This window comes from Podarcis pityusensis, assembly GCF_964106645.2.
Source record: "Podarcis pityusensis genome assembly, chromosome: 1".
In the NCBI taxonomy this organism is placed as follows: Eukaryota; Metazoa; Chordata; class Lepidosauria; order Squamata; family Lacertidae; genus Podarcis; species Podarcis pityusensis.
In genome coordinates this window covers 91,870,240-91,890,051 of record NC_138028.1, presented here as the reverse complement: position 1 = coordinate 91,890,051, position 19,812 = coordinate 91,870,240, and the positions used below count along the sequence as shown (strand labels likewise).

Sequence of the window (19,812 nt, the reverse complement as noted above, 5' to 3'; positions counted from 1 at the left end):
AGAAGTTATGTTGTGGTAATTACATGAATAATTTTATTAGGCGGCCAGGATATGGGTAGCATTCTGGAGGACTGCATGTTGAAACTCTTGACAGTGCGGTATATTTCTCAAAGCAGCTACTAAAAAACATGAAGCTGGCTTCAGGGAGTCATCCAGACTTGCTTTCTCATCCAGACTTGCCCTGTGCTATCACCAATATGCAAAACCTCGCTGTCACTTGCTCTGTGTATCTGATGCGCTCACAGACAGAACAGGAGGCGACTGCTTCTGTGGTTCTTTCTCAAGCGTTTTTTCTCTTTCTTTTGGTCGTGTCTGATTTCAGCAGACAGCACCCATGGCAAAGTATCCGTCTCTCCATACAGTTGACAGCCAGAAATCCATATTATAATTTGTTGACTGCATTTTTGTTGTTGAACAAAATGTGTGTTTCTTTTTTGTTTGCCTACGTGTGTTTTTTCCCCTTAGCAGTTGATGCCCCGTATAACAGGATTAGCTCCTTTTTCTTCTTTGGGGCAGACTGCAGTGCTGTGTAAGACATGAGAATAGTTGCAAGGAATGGTTGCAAAGGAACAGATAGATAAATTACTACTTTTTTTAAAAAGCACACACAACATGACAGCTTTAAGTATCTCAGCTGGGACTTTATGCTGTTTGGCTGTTTGCTTTCTTCCTAGTTTGCCTCTAACCTTTCCCTCTTTTAAAATTTTCTTTCAGGATGGACTGCTGAACAGAGAAGCATCACAGACCTGGTCATACAGCACGGCTGGTCCGCTCCCAGCTTTATTTATCTATTACTAGTTATTTTGAATTGAACTTTTAATAACCTGCCAGCTGCTCTTCAGACACACATGGTGCATTGTTGCCATTCCCAGAATCACGTCTTTGAAATCCAGGCCCTTGGTAACCTTCATCGAACAAAGAGGCGACCTAGAGGAGACATCTGCAGCAGGACTTTTCAAACCTGCTGCCCTCTAGCTTCTCCACTGGCTGTGCTGTTTTCCTAGCACAACATGGAGCCCACCATGGAGGGTTGCTTGGTCCAGGTTCTGCAGAAGGATGTTGGGAAGAGACTTCAGGTTGGCCAAGAACTGATAGACTATTTCTCAGATAAACAGAAATCTGCCGATCTGGAACATGATCAGACCATGCTGGATAAAATGGTTGATGGCCTTGCTACCTCGTGGGTAAATTCCAGCAATTATAAGGTAAGACTGATGTGCAGAGATGGGATTGCTAAGGTCAAATGTTGCTTCAACTCTGGCTGGTTTGTTCGCGCAGTCAACAGTTATGGGAACAGAGACATCACTCTTTGCTTTATAGCTTGCAAATCCTCTTGATCCCGTACATTTCTTGGTGATCTGTAGCCGATGTAACAGCAAGTTTGTAATTTTGTGGCGTTTCGTTTCTGAAAATGTATACAACCCACACTGCAGAACTCAAAACAAATTAAAACGAAAAATTTACCCCCCCCCCCTTTTTACTGATGGGAATGAAAACAGGATCTTCATTACTGGGTTGGATCAGGGTCCTTGCTTGTAACGGGGAATATCTGCTGGATTTTCAAGCTCTTTTAGAGATACCCTGTTGCAACAAACATCAATACTTGTAGGAAAGTTGACTTGGAAAGAGCCTATGCATGAGGGCATAATTTAATAATGCAAGAAATACAGGAACATCAGCCCTGTGTCACACTCTCTCACCCCACCCCCTTCCAAAATGTGCAGAATAACTTGCTGTGGTCCTTTTCCTGGTGTTATTACATGGTGGGGTTTTTAGACACTGCTTTAATTGTGCTACACATTATGGAAGGGCCAGCTATTTTTAGTGGCAGCTTGGTATAATCATCCTAACCCCGCATTCGCCAGCTTGGTGTCCCCCAGGTGTTTTGGATTACAATTCCCATCAGTTATATTGACTAGGGATGATGGGAGTTGTAGTCCAAAACATCTGGAGGGCACCAGGTTGGCAAAGGGTATTCTACCCTAATCAGCATTCTTCAAGGCCTTCTGCGGGTCTTTCCCATCCCCATTGCAGTTTATTTTAACTGGAAATATTGGGGCTTAGACCCAAGGCTTTCTGCCTTCAAAGCTTTCTGCCTTCTACCACTGAGCTATTACCCCATTTAATGTTGACTAAATACTTGAAATTCACAGCTGAATCTTCTGGAGTGTCCGTTTGTTTTATCTGAGATATTGTCTGAAATAGTTTCATTAGCAGGAGCTGTGGCCTGACTTCTGCACATCAGCAGTACAGTTCCAGGTCAAATGGGGTTCTAGATTGTCTACATTTCACATACCCTACTTTTCACCCATCAGAAGATGATGGTTATCTGGCCAAATGTTTAAGCCAGCCTTGCCCATGTTGGTGCCCTCTAAATGTTGGATTCTCACTCCCATCAGCTTCTGCCAGTATGGTCAGTGGTCAAGGAATGATGGAAGTTGTAGTCTAGTGTTCTCTGGAGAGAAAGTGGGCATGGGGAAAGCTGCTGTGAATGGCTTTCAACATGGAGCTAACCAGTTACATCATAAGCCCAAGAGTAGTTCAGAAAGAATATAACAGGTGGAAAAAGTGTAACTTTGGGGCTGGTTGTTGTTCATTGTTACCTCAGTGGAGAGATAACAGGATGTGGATCTTTAAGTATTGGTCACTGCCATATGGGCCCTATATATAACTTCTTGGTTATCTAACTCCTGGTGGCAAGTGCTACAGTTGTTCACGTGTGGGTAGTTTCAATGAAGCCTTAAATAGTCATTATGAAGGGAGCATGATTTAGAGATGGTATCATAGTTAAAAGATATTGTGATAACAAAGAACATTATAAGTAGCCCCTTTCTTCTATCATAAATTGGAAACTGGGGCTCTCCTCTCTTGAGTTGAGAAAATCTTTTGAGGATGTTCAACCCTGAAGGCTGAAGAGAGGTAGCCATAGACATCTCTCCATGCTTATCCTAATCTGTGACAGTGACAGAGGGTGTAAGGAATATCTAAAGCAGAGGAGGGTTAATGCTGACTAATATTTGGATTCTGTGTTTAACTAAATGATGCAAAATTAAAATAGGGGTGTTGTAGGAAACGAAATTGTTCCATTTGTGCAAGGACTTCCATTTGCACAGCAGTACTTCCTCCTGTTCTCCACCAAGGCAAATTTACAGGGAGTGTGGCAGGAGAGGAGAGGAGAGGGAAGGGAAGTTCTGTTGCACAACCAGAAGTCTTTACTCAAATTGGATGGCTTCATTGGATACAACCTATGCATTTTAGCTGCCCCAAATTACCTTGTGAAGCGGTCCTTAGAAGTGTATCACTATAAACTACAGTCGTATCTTGGATCCCAAACTCCTTGCGAGTCAAACGTTTTGGCTCGCCAAACTGAACGTCCAACACGGCTTCCAATTGGCTTCCTGCAGCTAATCAGAAGCCGCACTTTGGTTTCCGAACGTTTTGGAAGTCGAACCGAGTTCCGGAACAGGTTCCGTTCGACAACCAAGGTACAACTGTACTTTTAATTCAACACTTCTGATTAAGCTGGCAGGAAAGAGTGCATTAGACAGATACTGTTTGAAAGAGACTGGCAGGAAATGAAAAGCAACAGCTGATGATAAAACAGAGCTAGGAGAATTATTTCAAATTCCTTGGATTAATTGTAGCCTATCACACAGAGGGTGGTTGCGAGGACAAATGCAGAAGAGACGAGAAAGCACTCTGAAATTTATAGTTCTACTGAATTCATTTCTAGAGCCACACCTTTGAAAATATCACATACATGTAAATCTACATAATTTGATAACAGCATTTGATAACAGCATTTTTTCCAAATCATATATTTCGCCCTTCCCCCTTCTTACATGCTCCTTATTATTTTGGTGCTTTGGATATATATGTAGAGACCTGGGATAAAAAGACTTTGGTTATGGCAATCCTAATTAACTTCTTTCCTCTTTGGCCTTCTCTGAAAGTATTCTGGTTGTTCTAAGGCTCTGTCATTTTCTTTAGCTTGCCCCCTCATACCCTCATGCCAGTCTTTGCTTGCCCTTTCCCATCACTTTCAACTTAGTAACATGCACCCTTTCTTTTTTTACACCACGTTCTCCCTTAACCACACCACAGTTGGGTCAGGGCTGTTCTGTGCCTGCACCTACCGATGCAGCTGGTGATACTGTGCTATAGTTGTGCATAAGCTATGCGCCGTTCCCCAAGATGGCTCTCACAGCCATGTTTTTCACTCCCTTGTGGCCTCATCTCATCATACTTTGGTAATGTAGGAATGCAGAGAGGATCTGGGACACGGGACAGAGAGGATCAAGTGGATAAATAGTAATAACAAATGCTCTTCCCTCTCTGCCTCTGCCCCCCCCCCCATTCTGGATTCTGATGATGAATTTGTTCTCTGCAACACGAGATGCTACTAATGCCCCATGAATGGTGGGGGTTGGCGGAGAACGTAAATACAGACAGAAGCAGATTGACATCTGCAATGTTTGTTACGGGGCATTGCTGGAGGTTTATTTTGCTTTGTATAATTGAGGGGTGGAACAGATGGCTTGAACTTAGTTTAAAGTGGGGTGTCTGTTAAAATTACTCATAAGTAGCAATCATCATTCAACTGCTTTAAGAAGCATACATGCTTTCTGAAGCATGCTTCTTGTTCTGTTGAAGTTCAGTGGAGGAAAGGAAACATGGAATTAGCTTGATGATGATGATGATGATGATGATGATGTGAAATGGACAGTGTTAACGTGCTCTTCCACTAAAGCAAGCTATATGATCTATGAACTTGATGAGACTTAGGAAGGAAGGTGGAATCAATGTTGACAGCTAAATAGGACTTACAGTGGTACCTCAGGTTACATATGCTTCAGGTTACAGACTCCGCTAACCCAGAAATAGTGCTTCAGGTTAAGAACTTTGCTTCAGGATGAGAACACAAATCGTGCTCCGGCAGCAGGAGGCCCCATTAGCTAAAGTGGTGCTTCGGGTTAAGAACAGTTTCAGGTTAAGAACGGATTTCCGGAACGAATTAAGTACTTAACCCGAGGTACCACTGTATTTGTTGTGTAAGTTTGAATGGATGCTCTTCTTTATAGCACTCTTCTTATTCCAAAGTATCACAATCTAATAGGACATGGTAAAGGCCCACTATTCCAGTTGCCCTTCAATTGGACTCCAGTCTCAAAAGTCTTGTAACTCCTTTTGCCAACAGTTGTAATATAAATAAATGTAGTTTATTTAAGGTCCGCTAACGGGGGGGGGGGGGGACCAAGTTACAGAATATAAAACACATAAATTTGTTGAATGGCATGGGAGGGAAGCATAACTGTTAACGTGAAATAGATACATTTAGGTATTTTGCCCTGGGAATTAAAAATTGGAGCTCTCTGTTGGAACAATCAGAAGAGACTTTGGAGATCGACCAGTGAAAGTCTGTGTAATGGGGTAAATCAGATTTTCTCTAGTCCCTCCTGATACAAAACCAACAGGTGTGATACCACTAATGCTCAGTAGTTTGTGGGTCAGATATGTTAATATGACCAAACACAGCCGCTGTGTTGGGCTGTGTTGCTTTTGTTTATATATGAATATTTTAATGAGTAAAAAATAATGTTTGTCAATAATCAGGTTAGAAAGTCAAGGTTTGCCTTGTTGACTTAAGTTATTTTCACTTTTCCCACTTTTGTGGCATGAGTAAATCTTTGCATGGGGGAGACAGAGGTTAGGTCAGGTGAGAAGTTCCCGGCCAGCCTTAACCTTCTCCGCATTTGTGCTGCTTAGCTGTGTGTACAGGCCTCTAAAGTAACACCTCTCTGAAGATGTTAGCACAGCTTTTTTGTTTTTGTGTGTCTGAATTTAGCACAGATGTGCCAGTGTGATTTGCATTTGCGGTGTCTTCTGCAGGGGCTCCTGACCTACATTTTTCCACGGCAAGCTTTTAAAGGTATAATGAGCAAAGCTGCATCAAATTTTGCGACAAGAAAACTCAAAACCTTATTTGGGATGCATTTTGATGTTAATGTAGGTAAATTTGCACAAAGGTACTTCATTTGTTTCATTCAGTTCCCTTAACCTGTCAAATATTTGGGGAAGGGGGGGGGAGAGAAGGAAGTGAGAGCCATGGAGTAGGGCAGCTACTGTACAGTAGGTCTTCCTACTGAAGACCTCTCCTCTCCTAGCTGACTTTATTTCCTGTAGAGAAGAAGTGCAGGGCCAGCTTTCGCATGAAAATTATGCTTTTGGTAACAGATTCTCAAGTGAGCACCCTACTGGGTTATGGAAGTCCTGTCATTTTGATAGCTTTTTTGCCTTGGGTGCAAAAATATCTAATGTTCGCCCACTTAATTTTATTTATTCATAAGAGTATTTCTAAACTGGCAACTCCCTCTCTCTCCCTCCCTCTCTTTTTCCTCTCTCCTCCCTCCCTCCCTCCCTCCCTCCCTCCCTCTCTCCCTCCCTCCCTCCCTCTCTCTCTCTCATATCATCTATCTGTCTATCCATCTAACAGCAATACAATAAGAGCATTAAAGCTATATAAAATCATAAAATGCAGAACAAATGACCATCACAGAACTAAATTAGTTCTCTGAAATTGCCTCACAAAACAGGTGAGGAAATATCAAAATTGTAGGCGCTCGTCTGCTTTCGATGGCAACAGTGTTCCAAAGTATTGGCGCCACTACGCCAAAAATATTAGCTTGCGTAGAAACTAAACAAATATTGGACGACTGCGTGCCAGTCAGGGGGGCTTCTCCAGATGATGGCCGCAATCTGGCTGGTGTCTAAGGGACATGGCGGTCCTTCAGGTAACCTGGTCCTAAGCTGTTTATGGCTTTATACACCTTGAACATAGCTTAGTAAGGTACTGGGAGCCAAAAGCTGGGCCACCCACCGCATTCGGCAGCACCTGCAGTTTTTGAACCAGACTGCTGCTAGTTTTCTGTGGTTTTGATTTGAATTCTGTATTCCCTAATCCTTTTTCTGATGATGATGTTGGTTTTGACTTGTCTGTTGCTTTGCTAGGTCTATGTTACCCAATATCTAGATATTTTCTGCAGATACACTGGTATTGCCAGAAAAACGAGTATCTCCGGGAAGGGGAAAGGCAAGCAAGTGGGGTTAATGTTGTTCCAATCCCCCTTCATTTGATTTCATTGACCTGAGCTGTAAAGCCGTTGCATTTCTGCGGTTGCTTATGGCAGGGAGTGGGTGTGAGGGAGAGTCAGGGTGGGAATGTTAACATTTGGTAGCTTTCAGATATTCATAATAGAGGAGCAGGGTGGTGGGCAGAATCATGCTTTTAATAATGAGCAGGCCAGACAACAGTATCTTTCAGCTCTTCCCAGTGGCTTGCCAGCATGTTATGAAATTCTAGCCTGTAGGCCACGTATTTCTGAGGGAAGGACAGGAAGGGGAAAAAAGAGACCTTGTGTGGAAATATTTAGACCAAAATGTGACCCTTGTTTGCAGTTTTTAATTGGGGAGTGTGAAGAAAGAACACCTTTGAAAAACGTATTTTTAACCTTTGTTTTCTATAAGACGCAACGAGAAGTTCTGCAAGAAAAAGAGGGGTTTTTTCCCCTTTTCTTTTTGAGTTTTACTAATAGAGTTCACTTTCTCCAATGAAAGTGGATTTCAGCTTAGGCGAGCTGTTTTGAGAATATTTATTGCCTTCTGCATTCCTGCTAGTGACTTTGACCTGTATTGTGCTGTTTTGTCCAAAGCTGACATAAGTGCCTGGAAAAAAAATCCTGCCATCAAAACAAAATTGCTGGGGCATGAGTTTGTTGTAAGTTTGCCAGATGAAATATGCTTCGTATATAAGTGTAGTGTTACTCCCTCACAATGCTAATCCGGCCTGTGAATTTTTTTAAAGCCAGCTTGGTTATCACCGTTGCAATTCTTCTGTGAACTTTAATTCCTGTTTTGCAGAACTCAAGGACAATTGGTATGTGGGCAGCAGCATAAACATAGCCTTGCTGGGATAGACAGCAGGCCTGTCTAGCTTAGTAGATTGGTGCGCTATATACCGTATTTTTCGGACTATAGGACGCACCGGCCCATAGGACACACCTAGTTTTCAGGGGGGGAAATCAAGGGAAAAAAATATTATTTCCCCCCCCGCAGCTCTGGGAGCAGCGGACAGGCTGCACGCAGCCTGTCCGCTACTCCAAGACCTTCTCCCTGCTTTTGCGGGAGGTGGCGGAATTCCCCCACCTCCCGCAAAAGCCCACAGGAGCCCCGCGCGACTCCTGCGGGTTTTCGACCAGGAGGGAGAAGGGACTGAAACGGCCAGTCAGTCCCTTCTCCCTCCTCGGGGAAAAGCCCCCAAGAGCGGCGCGCTCTTTAAAGGGTGTGCGGCTCCTGCAGGCTTTTCTAGGAGGTGGGGGAATTCCCCCCCTCGTAGAAAAGCCAGCAGAAGCCGCGGAGCCCCTTTAAAGAGCACGAGGCTTTTGCGGGCTTTTGCGGGAGGTGGGGGAATTCCCCCATCTCCCGCAAAAGCCCAAAGGAGGGAGAAGGGACTGACTCGGCCAGTCAGTCCCTTCTCCCTCCTTGGGGAAAAGCCCTCAAGAGCCGCTTGCTCTTTAAAGGGTGTGCGGCTCCTGCGGGCTTTTCTAGGAGGTGGGGGAATTCCCCCACCTCCTAGAAAAGCCGCGGAGCCCCTTTAAAGAGCGCGCGGCTTTTGCCTGCTTTTGCGCGAGGTGGGGGAATTCCCCCATCTCCCGCAAAAGCCCAAAGGAGGGAGAAGGGACTGACTCGGCCAGTCAGTCCCTTCTCCCTCCTTGGGGAAAAGCCCCCAAGAGCCGCTTGCTCTTTAAAGGGTGTGCGGCTCCTGCGGGCTTTTCTAGGAGGTGGGGGAATTCCCCCACCTCCTAGAAAAGCCGCGGAGCCCCTTTAAAGAGCGCGCGGCTTTTGCCTGCTTTTGCGCGAGGTGGGGGAATTCCCCCATCTCCCGCAAAAGCCCAAAGGAGGGAGAAGGGACTGACTCGGCCAGTCAGTCCCTTCTCCCTCCTTGGGGAAAAGCCCCCAAGAGCCGCTTGCTCTTTAAAGGGTGTGCGGCTCCTGCGGGCTTTTCTAGGAGGTGGGGGAATTCCCCCACCTCCTAGAAAAGCCGCGGAGCCCCTTTAAAGAGCGCGCGGCTTTTGCCTGCTTTTGCGGGAGGTGGGGGAATTCCCCCATCTCCCGCAAAAGCCCAAAGGAGGGTTGGAGAGTAGCAGGAGGGCGTCGCGCGCCTTCCCGCTGCCCCCCATCCTCTGGGGCTGGCGATGGGGGAAGCGCTGCTTTCCCCACCGCCAGCCTCGAAGCCGGGTTGGAGGGTAGCGGCAAGGCGTCGCGCGCCTTCCCGCTGCCCCCCATCCTCTGGGGCTGGCGATGGGGGAAGCGCTGCTTTCCCCACCGCCAGCCTCGAAGCCGGGTTGGAGGGTAGCGGCAAGGCGTCGCGCGCCTTCCCGCTGCCCCCCATCCTCTGGGGCTGGCGATGGGGGAAGCGCTGCTTTCCCCACCGCCAGCCTCGAAGCCGGGTTGGAGGGTAGCGGCAAGGCGTCGCGCGCCTTCCCGCTGCCCCCCATCCTCTGGGGCTGGCGATGGGGGAAGCGCTGCTTTCCCCACCGCCAGCCTCGAAGCCGGGTTGGAGGGTAGCGGCAAGGCGTCGCGCGCCTTCCCGCTGCCCCCCATCCTCTGGGGCTGGCGATGGGGGAAGCGCTGCTTTCCCCACCGCCAGCCTCGAAGCCGGGTTGGAGGGTAGCGGCAAGGCGTCGCGCGCCTTCCCGCTGCCCCCCATCCTCTGGGGCTGGCGATGGGGGAAGCGCTGCTTTCCCCACCGCCAGCCTCGAAGCCGGGTTGGAGGGTAGCGGCAAGGCGTCGCGCGCCTTCCCGCTGCCCCCCATCCTCTGGGGCTGGCGATGGGGGAAGCGCTGCTTTCCCCACCGCCAGCCTCGAAGCCGGGTTGGAGGGTAGCGGCAAGGCGTCGCGCGCCTTCCCGCTGCCCCCCATCCTCTGGGGCTGGCGATGGGGGAAGCGCTGCTTTCCCCACCGCCAGCCTCGAAGCCGGGTTGGAGGGTAGCGGCAAGGCGTCGCGCGCCTTCCCGCTGCCCCCCATCCTCTGGGGCTGGCGATGGGGGAAGCGCTGCTTTCCCCACCGCCAGCCTCGAAGCCGGGTTGGAGGGTAGCGGCAAGGCGTCGCGCCCCTTCCCGCTGCCCCCCATCCTCTGGGGCTGGCGATGGGGGAAGCGCTGCTTTCCCCACCGCCAGCCTCGAAGCCGGGTTGGAGGGTAGCGGCAAGGCGTCGCGCGCCTTCTCGCTGCCCCCCATCCTCTGGGGCTGGCGATGGGGGAAGCGCTGCTTTCCCCCACCGCCAGCCTCAAAGAGCAGACTCTCCTGGCTTCAGCGGAAGCAACGCGAAGCCTCCGGAGCGCAGGCTTCGGAGGCTTCGCATTGCTATCGCTGAAGCCGAGGAGTCTGCATTCGCTCCATAGGACGCACACACATTTCCCCTTCATTTTTGGAGGGGAAAAAGTGCGTCCTATGGTCCGAAAAATACGGTACTAGTTTCCCCCTAACCTGGTGCCCTCCAGATGTGGTCTGATTATTTGAGCTACTGACCTTCTGAATTTTATAGCTATTTACAGCATGGAGATATAAATTATCAGAGATAATAAATAGATTATATGTGCATACATGGCTGGGGCTGAGTTAAAAATCTGGTTTCCTTGGTTTTTTAAAATAGAGTTTAAATGGATAATTTTACATTTACTTCTGCAAGTGTTGTTACTACTACTCTGAAATCCACTTTTGGATGAAGGTGCAGTTTTAGAAATTCAGATAGTAAAAATTCAATAGCAGATGACCAAATCAGCAATTATTCTTGTCAAACACAATGAGAAGCACCGAACAAGGTGGCTGGATAGGGATTTTAACAATAGGGGAAGGGAGCTATCATCATGTTATTTGTCAGGCTTAGGTGCTGATTTAATGAAAAATTAAGGAAACTTCTTAAATGATGTTGCAGAATCACATCTGCATGTTCTGAGAGTTCTGTCAGCACAGGAGTGGATATCCAGCACTTCTTGAGAGTTACCACATACAAGAGCCACCTAAAGCGGTATACAGTGGTACTTTGGATTACATACGCTTCAGGTTAAATATGCTTCAGGTTACACACTCCGCTAACCCAGAAATAGTACCTCAGATTAAGAACTTTGCTTCAGGATGATAACAGAAATCGTGCTCTGGCAGCGCGGTGGCAATGGGAGGCCCTATTCGCTAAAGTGGTGCTTCAGGTTAAGAACAGTTTCAGGTTAAGAACAGACCTCCAGAACGAATTAAGTACTTAACCTGAGGTACCACTGTATAAGGGATAGTTGGCTATGAATGTGGTTCTGGCATCTCGCATGTCTTACCTGTCTTGACACTGCTTGTTTTATATGAAACTGCTGTACTGCAAATTGGACTCCACATAGCATGTATGGATCGTGTGGGCGAGTGAGTGGAATTAACTCTTGGAGAGAGAGACAGCGGGTGTGAATAGGACAGAGTGGTCAAAGGGTAACTGATCCCTGTTAGATGATCTTGAATATGTGTCCTATAAGAAGCGCATGGAATGTAGAAGGAATGGAACAAGAGAGGATGTGCTGTGCTGTATTTGACTCACAGCCATGCTTTGCTCTTTTTGTTTATATCCCCTTTCAGTGGCAGATAACAAGAGTTGCCTTGTAAATACTGTAGTATGTTCCGGTGGAGGCTGCCCAGCCTATTGTCTCTCTATTAAATCTATTACTTTGATGTGTTGAATTTTATTTTTTGGTAATGCTATCTGTAACGTTATCATTCACTGCCATCCCTGTTAATCGGAATCATTTACCTTTGAATCCCATTGTCTGCAGAACTAGTTCCAGGGTTGGAAAAGACTGCTTTTTAAAGGGATAATTATGATAAATCTAATAGAGTTTCTTTCTGCCGTTGTCATAGAAATCAAAAGATAAGGGTTTCTTCTCCTTCTCTCAGTTTTGCTAATTGTTCCTTAATGGAAGACTTTGAATGGCTACCTGCATTGTGCAATACAGAAAAGATCTCATCCACATGTTCTGTTAGATAAGGAAGGATATTATTAAATATATATATTTACCGTATTTTTCGGCTCATAGGGCGCACCGGCCCATAGGACACACCTAGGTTTTTTTTGGGGGGGGGAAATAAAGGGGAAAAAAATCCCCCCCCAGGCGCGGGGGAAGCCCGAGCTTCCCCAGCCCCCAGAACAGGCAGCTCTCCACAAGCCGCACCCCCCCCAGTGCGCCCCCAGGCTTCGGGGTGCAGGCAGCTCTCTGCAATCCGTGGGAGGGCTGCGCGAAGTTGCGCAGCCCTCCCACGGCTTGCGGATAGCTTCCTGAAGCCTGGAGAGCGAGAGGGGTCGGTGCGCACCGACCCCTCTCGCTCTCCAGGCTTCAGCGAAAGCCTGCATTCGCCCCATAGGACGCACACACATTTCCCTTCATTTTTGGAGGGGGAAAAGTGCGTCCTATAGGGCGAAAAATACGGTATATATAGTGGCAGATTACCCTTTTTCAGAGTAATCAGTATTTATAGTTATAGCAGCTGTTGGAACACCAAGAATATTGAGGTGATTGTGGACGAGACCAATACTGGGTCCAGTGGTCAGTGAGGGTGGTTTTTGCATGTGCTGTAGAGGGAAGTGAGGGGCAGATGGGGCTCCTCAACCTGGGAAGCTAGCCCTTCTAGGAGAAGGTAAACTTTGATCCTAAACTTCCTCTGCCTTGTGGGATATCTTTGGGAGAAGAAAAGGCTAAGGAGTAAACCCTACACAAATCCGGAGTGGAGTCCCTAAGATGGTTGGATGGCGCCTTGTACACCTCCTTCCAGCAACTCCTGCACCCAATCTGGTGCCAAATATACTGCTGTGCTTTCCTTGGACTACACTCATGAGGCCGAGAAGGGGGTCTTGTCGTTTGGGCAACACAGGACCAGCCTTGCACCCCAGGTACTTCAGTACTGCTAACTCAGTGGTTTGACTTCACCCCCTGGAGGCGCACTCCCTTGTGTCTCGAGTCAAATGGATGCCAACAACAGCAACCCCATGCCCTTTGGTTGCTGTTGAGAAGAATCGAACCAGTTTAATCCTGAGCGAGCCTTTTTCTTTGTTGCTCATGGGGCACAAACTTTGGGTGCTGCACGTCAAAGGAGGCTTTCTCCCATGGCTGCTTCAGGTTGTGGGTTGCCACCGGTGCCACAGGAAGGGTTGTCCCATTTTGTGGATAGCTTAGCCTGCACTGCCCACGTGCCTTTTCAATGGAGTACAGTGGTATCTTGGTTTACAAACTTAATCCGTAAATAGGAAGCAGTCCCAAGACCTGAAGCGTATTTGCTTCATTGAACAACTGACCAATCAACAGTAACCAGCCAACCCACCATTCAGCAATTAAAATCAATTACAAAATCCACAGATTTAACTACAATAGCAGTGAGACAATGCACAACAACTGCAGATTAGAATAAGGAGAGCAGCAAGTAATAAGACAGGCTAAACAATCTGCTTCTCGAAGTAATGTATCTTCAAGGGGATAGAAATAAAGATGCCAAACATGCTCAAAAACTAATAAAGTGTGTTTCTCTCTCACCTGGACATCTAACCCCCGAATTCCCAAATCTTTACTCCTACCAAAGGAGTACCAGCAAACTAGGCTTATACAGTGGTACCTCGGTTTAAGAACAGTCCAGTTTAAGAATGATTTGGTTTACAAAGCCCGCAAAACCGGAAATAGTGTCTTGGTTTGAGAACTTTACCTCAGTCTAAGAACGGAATTTGAGTGGTGGAAGGGCACTGACGGTGGGAGGCCTCATTAGGCAAAGTGTGCCTCGGTTTAACAACGGTTTTGGTTTAAGAACGGACTTCTGGAACAGATTAAGTTCATAAACTGAGGTACCACTGTACAATGATTTGGCTTTCTCTGTTTGCATTTGCCCTGCCTACAGTGTTGGTATAGATTACAGTTGAAAATGGTTTTTCAAATTGTAACTTAAAATGCTACTTCTGCTCATCAGAGCAGCTGCTTAGGCAGCAAATATATTCTCAGTTGTTCTGACTTTGACCAAATATAGTTGAATGCAAAGTTCTTTTTAAGCATTAAAGGGAAACCCATTTATAAAAATAAGGTTGGCTGGGTACAATTGGGTACATGTTGTATATTGTGAGCTTGTCTATAGCATACAGTAGATTCTATATAGCTCAATACAGTTATTTTGGAGTGGCTCTGAATCTCCATCCTTTCTGCTTGGCCTTCAGTCCCCCCCCCCCCCTTTAAACCTGCATGAAAGTGGCATGTTTCCAAGTGTTACAGAAAACCTTCTATTGTTATCAAGTACCATGTTCATATCTTTCGGCTTCCTGCTTTTCAGTACCAGGGGAAGGTCCTAGAACAGATAATTCAACAGTTGGCCTGTGAGCATTTAGAAAAGGATGCTGTGATTACTAAGACCAAGCATGTGTTTCTCAAAAATAAGTCATGCCAGACTAATCTGATTTTTTTTTTTTATGGAATTACAAACTTGGTGAATCAGGAAAATGCTGTGGACATAATGCATCTTGATTTCAGTAAGGCTTTTGACAAAGTCCCCCATGATACTCTCGCAAGGAAGCTGGTAAAATGTGGATTGAACGAGGTAACTGTTGGGTTTGGTCAGTCAATCAGCTACAAACCCACCTAATTAGTACTCATTAATGGTTTGTCATTGGAGGAGCTGGGTATGTTTAGCCTGGAAAAGAGGAGACTGAGGGGAGATATGATAGCCATCTTCAAATATATTGAGGGCTGTCACATGGAGGAGGGAGCATGCTTGTTTTCTTCTGCTCTGGAGGGTAGAACTTGAGCCAATGGCTTCAAGTTGCAAGAAAGGAGATTCCGACTAAACATTTGGAAAAACTTTCTGACGGTAAGAGCTGTTCAGCAGTGGAACAGACTCCCACGAGAGGTGGTGGACTCTCCTTCCTTGGAGGTTTTTTAGCAGAGGTTGGATGGCCATCTGTCAGGGATGCTTTAGCTGAGATTCCTGCATTGCAGAGGGTTAGACTAGATGACTCTTGGGGTCCCTTCCAACTCTTAAGATTGTATGATTCTAAGAGTATAAATTTTCAGTTCATGCACCAAAAATTAATGAGCTTCAGTTGTTGCACTCCTCAGAGCAAAACCTGCCTTTAATCTTGCATATAAAGACTGTTTTTATAAAAATATATTTCTTTTCACGCCTTTAATATTCAGAGCACACCTGTAATGAAGTGTGCACTTGTCACAAACTTTATATGCGTTGCATGAACGTTACATTTGAAAAGTGGAATCTGTATGGGTATGACTTGGCTGGTCTGATTGGATAGCCCAGGGATACTTTTAAAAAATATCCTTCAGATAAACGTGGCTCACTACTAACAGTGGAATATTTCTACAAACAAACAACCATAATAAATGAGCCGTATCTTCCAGATTTGCAGTGTAAGCAAAGGAGGGCTACAAGAGCCCTCCTTTCCAAACCTTGTGATCTCTGGTTGCTGTAGGACTTCAACTCCCATCAGGCCCAGTCAGCATGGCTGAGTTGGCCAATCCATAGAGCCTCTTTTATTCATTAGCCATGGCTATTGAATCTTGCAAGCTGGCAATATGGTTGAGTGTCCCCCAATATAAAAGTTTGCAGCACTGAAATGCTACCTCAGACCAACTATCCTGCCTTCCTTTATGACTTAAGGAACATGGGAAGCTGCCGTTATTCCATTGGTTCAACTAGGTCTGTATTGACTGGCAGTAACTCTCCAGTGCATTAGACAAGGATCTTGCCCAAGCCTACCTGGGGATACCAGGGATTGAACCCGGGATCGTTTGCTTCCAAAGCTGTGGCCCTTCCCTATTTGTCCAATGTCAGAATATCTGTTAGCCCACTATTGTCTACTCTAGCCTGGTTCATGCATCATACAAAACCATAGTTTAAAGCAAACTATGGTTTAATGTGAACGAGCAGCACACTGATGCATGTTGCCCAAAAGTTCCCATGAGGCTTCTCCTTCCACTCCTGCTGCTGCCGTGCAGACAAAACAAGCAAGAGTCAGGGGGAAACAAGCCATGAGCCTGTCTGTTCACACTAAACCTATACTTGGTTTAAAACAGCAGCTTAATATGATGTGCAAACCAGGGACTGGAAGCAGCTCTACAGGGTCTTAGGCAAAGGTTTTTTGTCCAATACTTTCTTTTTTCTGTAGATGCAAGAGATTGGATTGGGAACGTATGATTTCTGCTACTGATTTCCCCATAAGGGAAAATAAAGGGAGGGAACTCAGTTCTTGAATGCCGGGAGTAATGAAACTCCCGACCTCAATATGCCATAAATCCTTTTTTCCCCTTTTGAAATGTTCTTGCAAAGTAAGCATTTGTTTACTGTATTAAAAAGCACACGCCCTACAATTCTAACTATAAGAGACTGTTCACCTAGCTTCCATCACAAACAGACTTTCAAGTTTTTTTTTTACATCTTTGATGCTAGATCAAAGGAAAAGCAAGGAAAAAAATGCTTTAAAAGGACAATGCTACTAAAAAATATATGATTATTGGTATACAGGATATGTTATGTGTATATAGTGTGCAAATGTGCCTATGTTTTTGGTGGGGAAAGTATACCTTTGCCATCAGATTACATGACCACTATCTAGGGATAGAATTTATAGAATTGGGGCTCAATCAGTTCTTAAAAACCCATTGGATTGATGGCTAGATTGATCCTAAACAGCAGTCATATTGTGCTTTAGATTGCATATTAAAATGCTTTAAAATACATAGTGCATGGAAGGTGCTTTGTACCTTCTCAGAGGCTCTCCTCTTTTTACTCTGCATGCTCTAACACTAAGCATTAAAATAGATTCAGGGGCCTTGAGCTGTGACAATCAAAGCAAGCCTGCTCCTATTGTGCTCCTTGGCCTATATAGATTAATGCACAACAGGGATGTACAAGAGGGACCTGAAACAAAATATTGCAGTGCATCAGTCTCCTCCTGCCAGAAGTACTTCTGTTCAGAGTTCCAGCTACTCAGCCACGACATCCTTCAGGAATCTGTAAAAAAAGCTCAAGCAAGATGGCTCTTTTCTTTCTCCTCTCACCCATGGGTATCCACAGGAAAGGAGGTAGTGGGAATGATAATCCTCAAATAAGCCATAATCCTCAAATTCTCATTTTTTAAAAAAGAAAAGCCTATGTTTATAGCATTTGTAGAACCTGTGATATGAAACAAAGCATACAGGTACTATCCTCTTCTCTCTCTTTTGGTCTGCTGTCCCCTTTCAGTGTTTTCATTCCCCAACCCAAGAGAAGTTCCTTCAGATGCTCACACCCCACCAACTTTTCCTAGGTTTCTTTTTCAACTGCTAACCAACTTCCTTGCTTTAAAGGATTTTGTTTCTACATGCTGATTACTTCAACCAAGTATGTTGATACATCCCCCCCGCCCACCTCCCTGTTTTCTGTCTTTTCAGCACTCAATCACCTGAGTTTGCTATTAGAGGGAGTGGTGATGACCTGCCACTGAATGTTGGTGACAGGACTACTGGTTCTTTGACAGACATGGCAACCTGCACTGACCATTCAGCTGTAGCAATGGGTTGCTTGATTACCATGTTCTTTATAAATGTGATATTAGACACACTTTGCACATTTATGCATGCCTGCATATCTTCTGACTAGACCTTTCCCATTAGTCTTAAGCTAAACTCTTGAATTGCTGGATGAAATACCCTTTTGATTGTTTTGTGGTGAGAAAAGTCCAATTGGGTAACGTTTAAGAAGGGACCCAGCAAGGGAAGAATGGAGCCATGCCCATAATATCCAGTAAGCCCCCAGCCTACGTTCATTTAACTTGTGCACATTTAGCTTTATGCGCTTGGCAACTGAAAAAATTTAAAACGGGACGGAAAGGGGGCAGGCTTCTGGGGAAAAGGATTTTGGCAATCCCGCCTGCCATTGCACCCAATATGTTTTGACTATGCACAATTTTGGCTTTAAGTATGACTGTCTTTTAACTAGTACTCCTGCATTCAGTCTTATGCCTGCTTATGTGCATGTGTTCATGTGCTTAAACTGTGATTAGCCAGATGCTGCTGCTGTTGTTTTTCAAACTTACCCACAGATGCTTACTGTGTCCTGATCAATGGAAGGCACCCATCTCTCTTCCACCTCTTGTCTTCTCATCCCTCAGCTTAATGCAGAAGGTCAAGAAGGTTAAAAATAGACACAGTCAGATTGGAAACTGAAACCCGAGTATAGATTTATTAAAGCAGAGCAATGTGTGCCAAGGGAACGACCCAGCTTCTCATCTTGTCGTCTGTGTTGGGGGCTTTCCTTCTGCATAGTCACTGTATTGTACTAATGAGTGCATGCTTTATTTGTTGTCCACAACCCACACCCTTTTCCCTTGAAGCAAATTGGGCAAGCTTGGTCCATGGCCAAATTTCAAGTGGGTGACATGATGGTAAAGGTGGTAGTAGAAAAAGAGAGAAAAGAGGTTTGGGGTGAAGATAGAGGAGGGTGTGGGGTGGCTGGGTGGGAAAAGAGGGCAGGGTTCCTGCACTTTTAATGGTTTTGTATAGGAAAGGATTTCAGCAGTTGCCCACCTGGTTGACAGTTTCATCTAGGACACAACTATTAAAGGTGTCCTGCCCTCTTTCCCTACTCATCCATATTAATTAAGAGGCCTCTGGCCTTGTCAGCTGATGGTAGGCAGCCCCTGACAGATTACACCTGAGGGAATGTGGCCCTTAGCAGAGAAAAAGATCACCCAGCCCCATCTTATCCTGTACAGTGGTACCTCGGGTTAAGAACCACATTTGTTCTGGAGGTAACCTGAGGTACCACTTTAGCTAATGGGGCCTCCCGCTGCCGTTGCGCCGCCGCCACACAATTTCTGTTCTTATCCTGAAGCAAAGTTCTTAACCCGAGATACTATTTCTGGGTTAGCAGAGTTTGTAACTTGAAGCATCTGTAACCTGAAGCATCTGTAACCCGAGGTACCACTGTATTCTACCACAGTATTTTGTAACTGATGAACATGTTGTTGTTGTTGTTGTTCATTGCTTGGTATATTGAGCTACTGTTAGGTTGCTGTGCTGAATGTGGTGGCTCGGTTGTCAGTGGTTACTGATAGTGGCACAGCTAATGACAAGTGGCACAACCATAGCACCTCAGTACCCCTTATGTGGGTGTAAACAGTTGCACAGTTATTCCCCTCCTCTGTATTGTGCAGATATTGTGGTATCCCAAGCCATCTACTGGAAGGGCTCTGAGTCTTCTCTGCAGGGTCAGGTAAATGAAGGACGCGGCAAAATGCATTGGTCAGAGACAAGTTGAGGTCTGTTCCTAGAAGGAAGTCTGGACAGGTGAGCTTTGGAGAGAGAGAGAGAGAGAGTGAGCTGGGAAGGAAGACTTGGGGAACTGGGTTTTGAGGAACAAGAGTAGGAACAGAGCAGGGAAGAGGGTCTAGGTAGGAGCTGGACCTGGAGAAAGCCTATGAACTGCTGACAGGAGAGGGGAGTTGTACAGTATAAGGGCAGAAAAGGGCAAACAACCTTAATACTGTTGAGGCCCAAGGCTTTTTAAAAACATATTTTCTTACCAGGACCCAGTGACAGAAATAGCAGAGCCCCACCCTAGCACCCAGAAGGGCTGTGCTTGGAATTCATATGCAACTAATTTCACCTGACAGACGACAGAGAATTGAGAGAGCACTGTACAAAGGCCAAAACGAAGCTGTGGCACACTTCAACTGAGTGTGCAAAAGACCCTAAGTTG

The 19,812-nt window shown here is 45.9% G+C and overlaps 1 protein-coding gene across 1 annotated transcript in view; it reads left to right on the top strand.

The window, feature by feature from the left end:
* The window catches only part of CLASP1 (cytoplasmic linker associated protein 1), a 172,947-nt gene that overhangs the window by 21,927 nt on the left and 131,208 nt on the right, over positions 1-19,812 (top strand). Inside the window, exon 2 of the mRNA XM_081009704.1 lies at positions 715-1,205. Coding sequence (XP_080865830.1) covers positions 1,011-1,205 — 195 coding nt within the window. The 5' untranslated portion in view covers positions 715-1,010. The remainder of the gene's footprint in view (positions 1-714; positions 1,206-19,812) is intronic.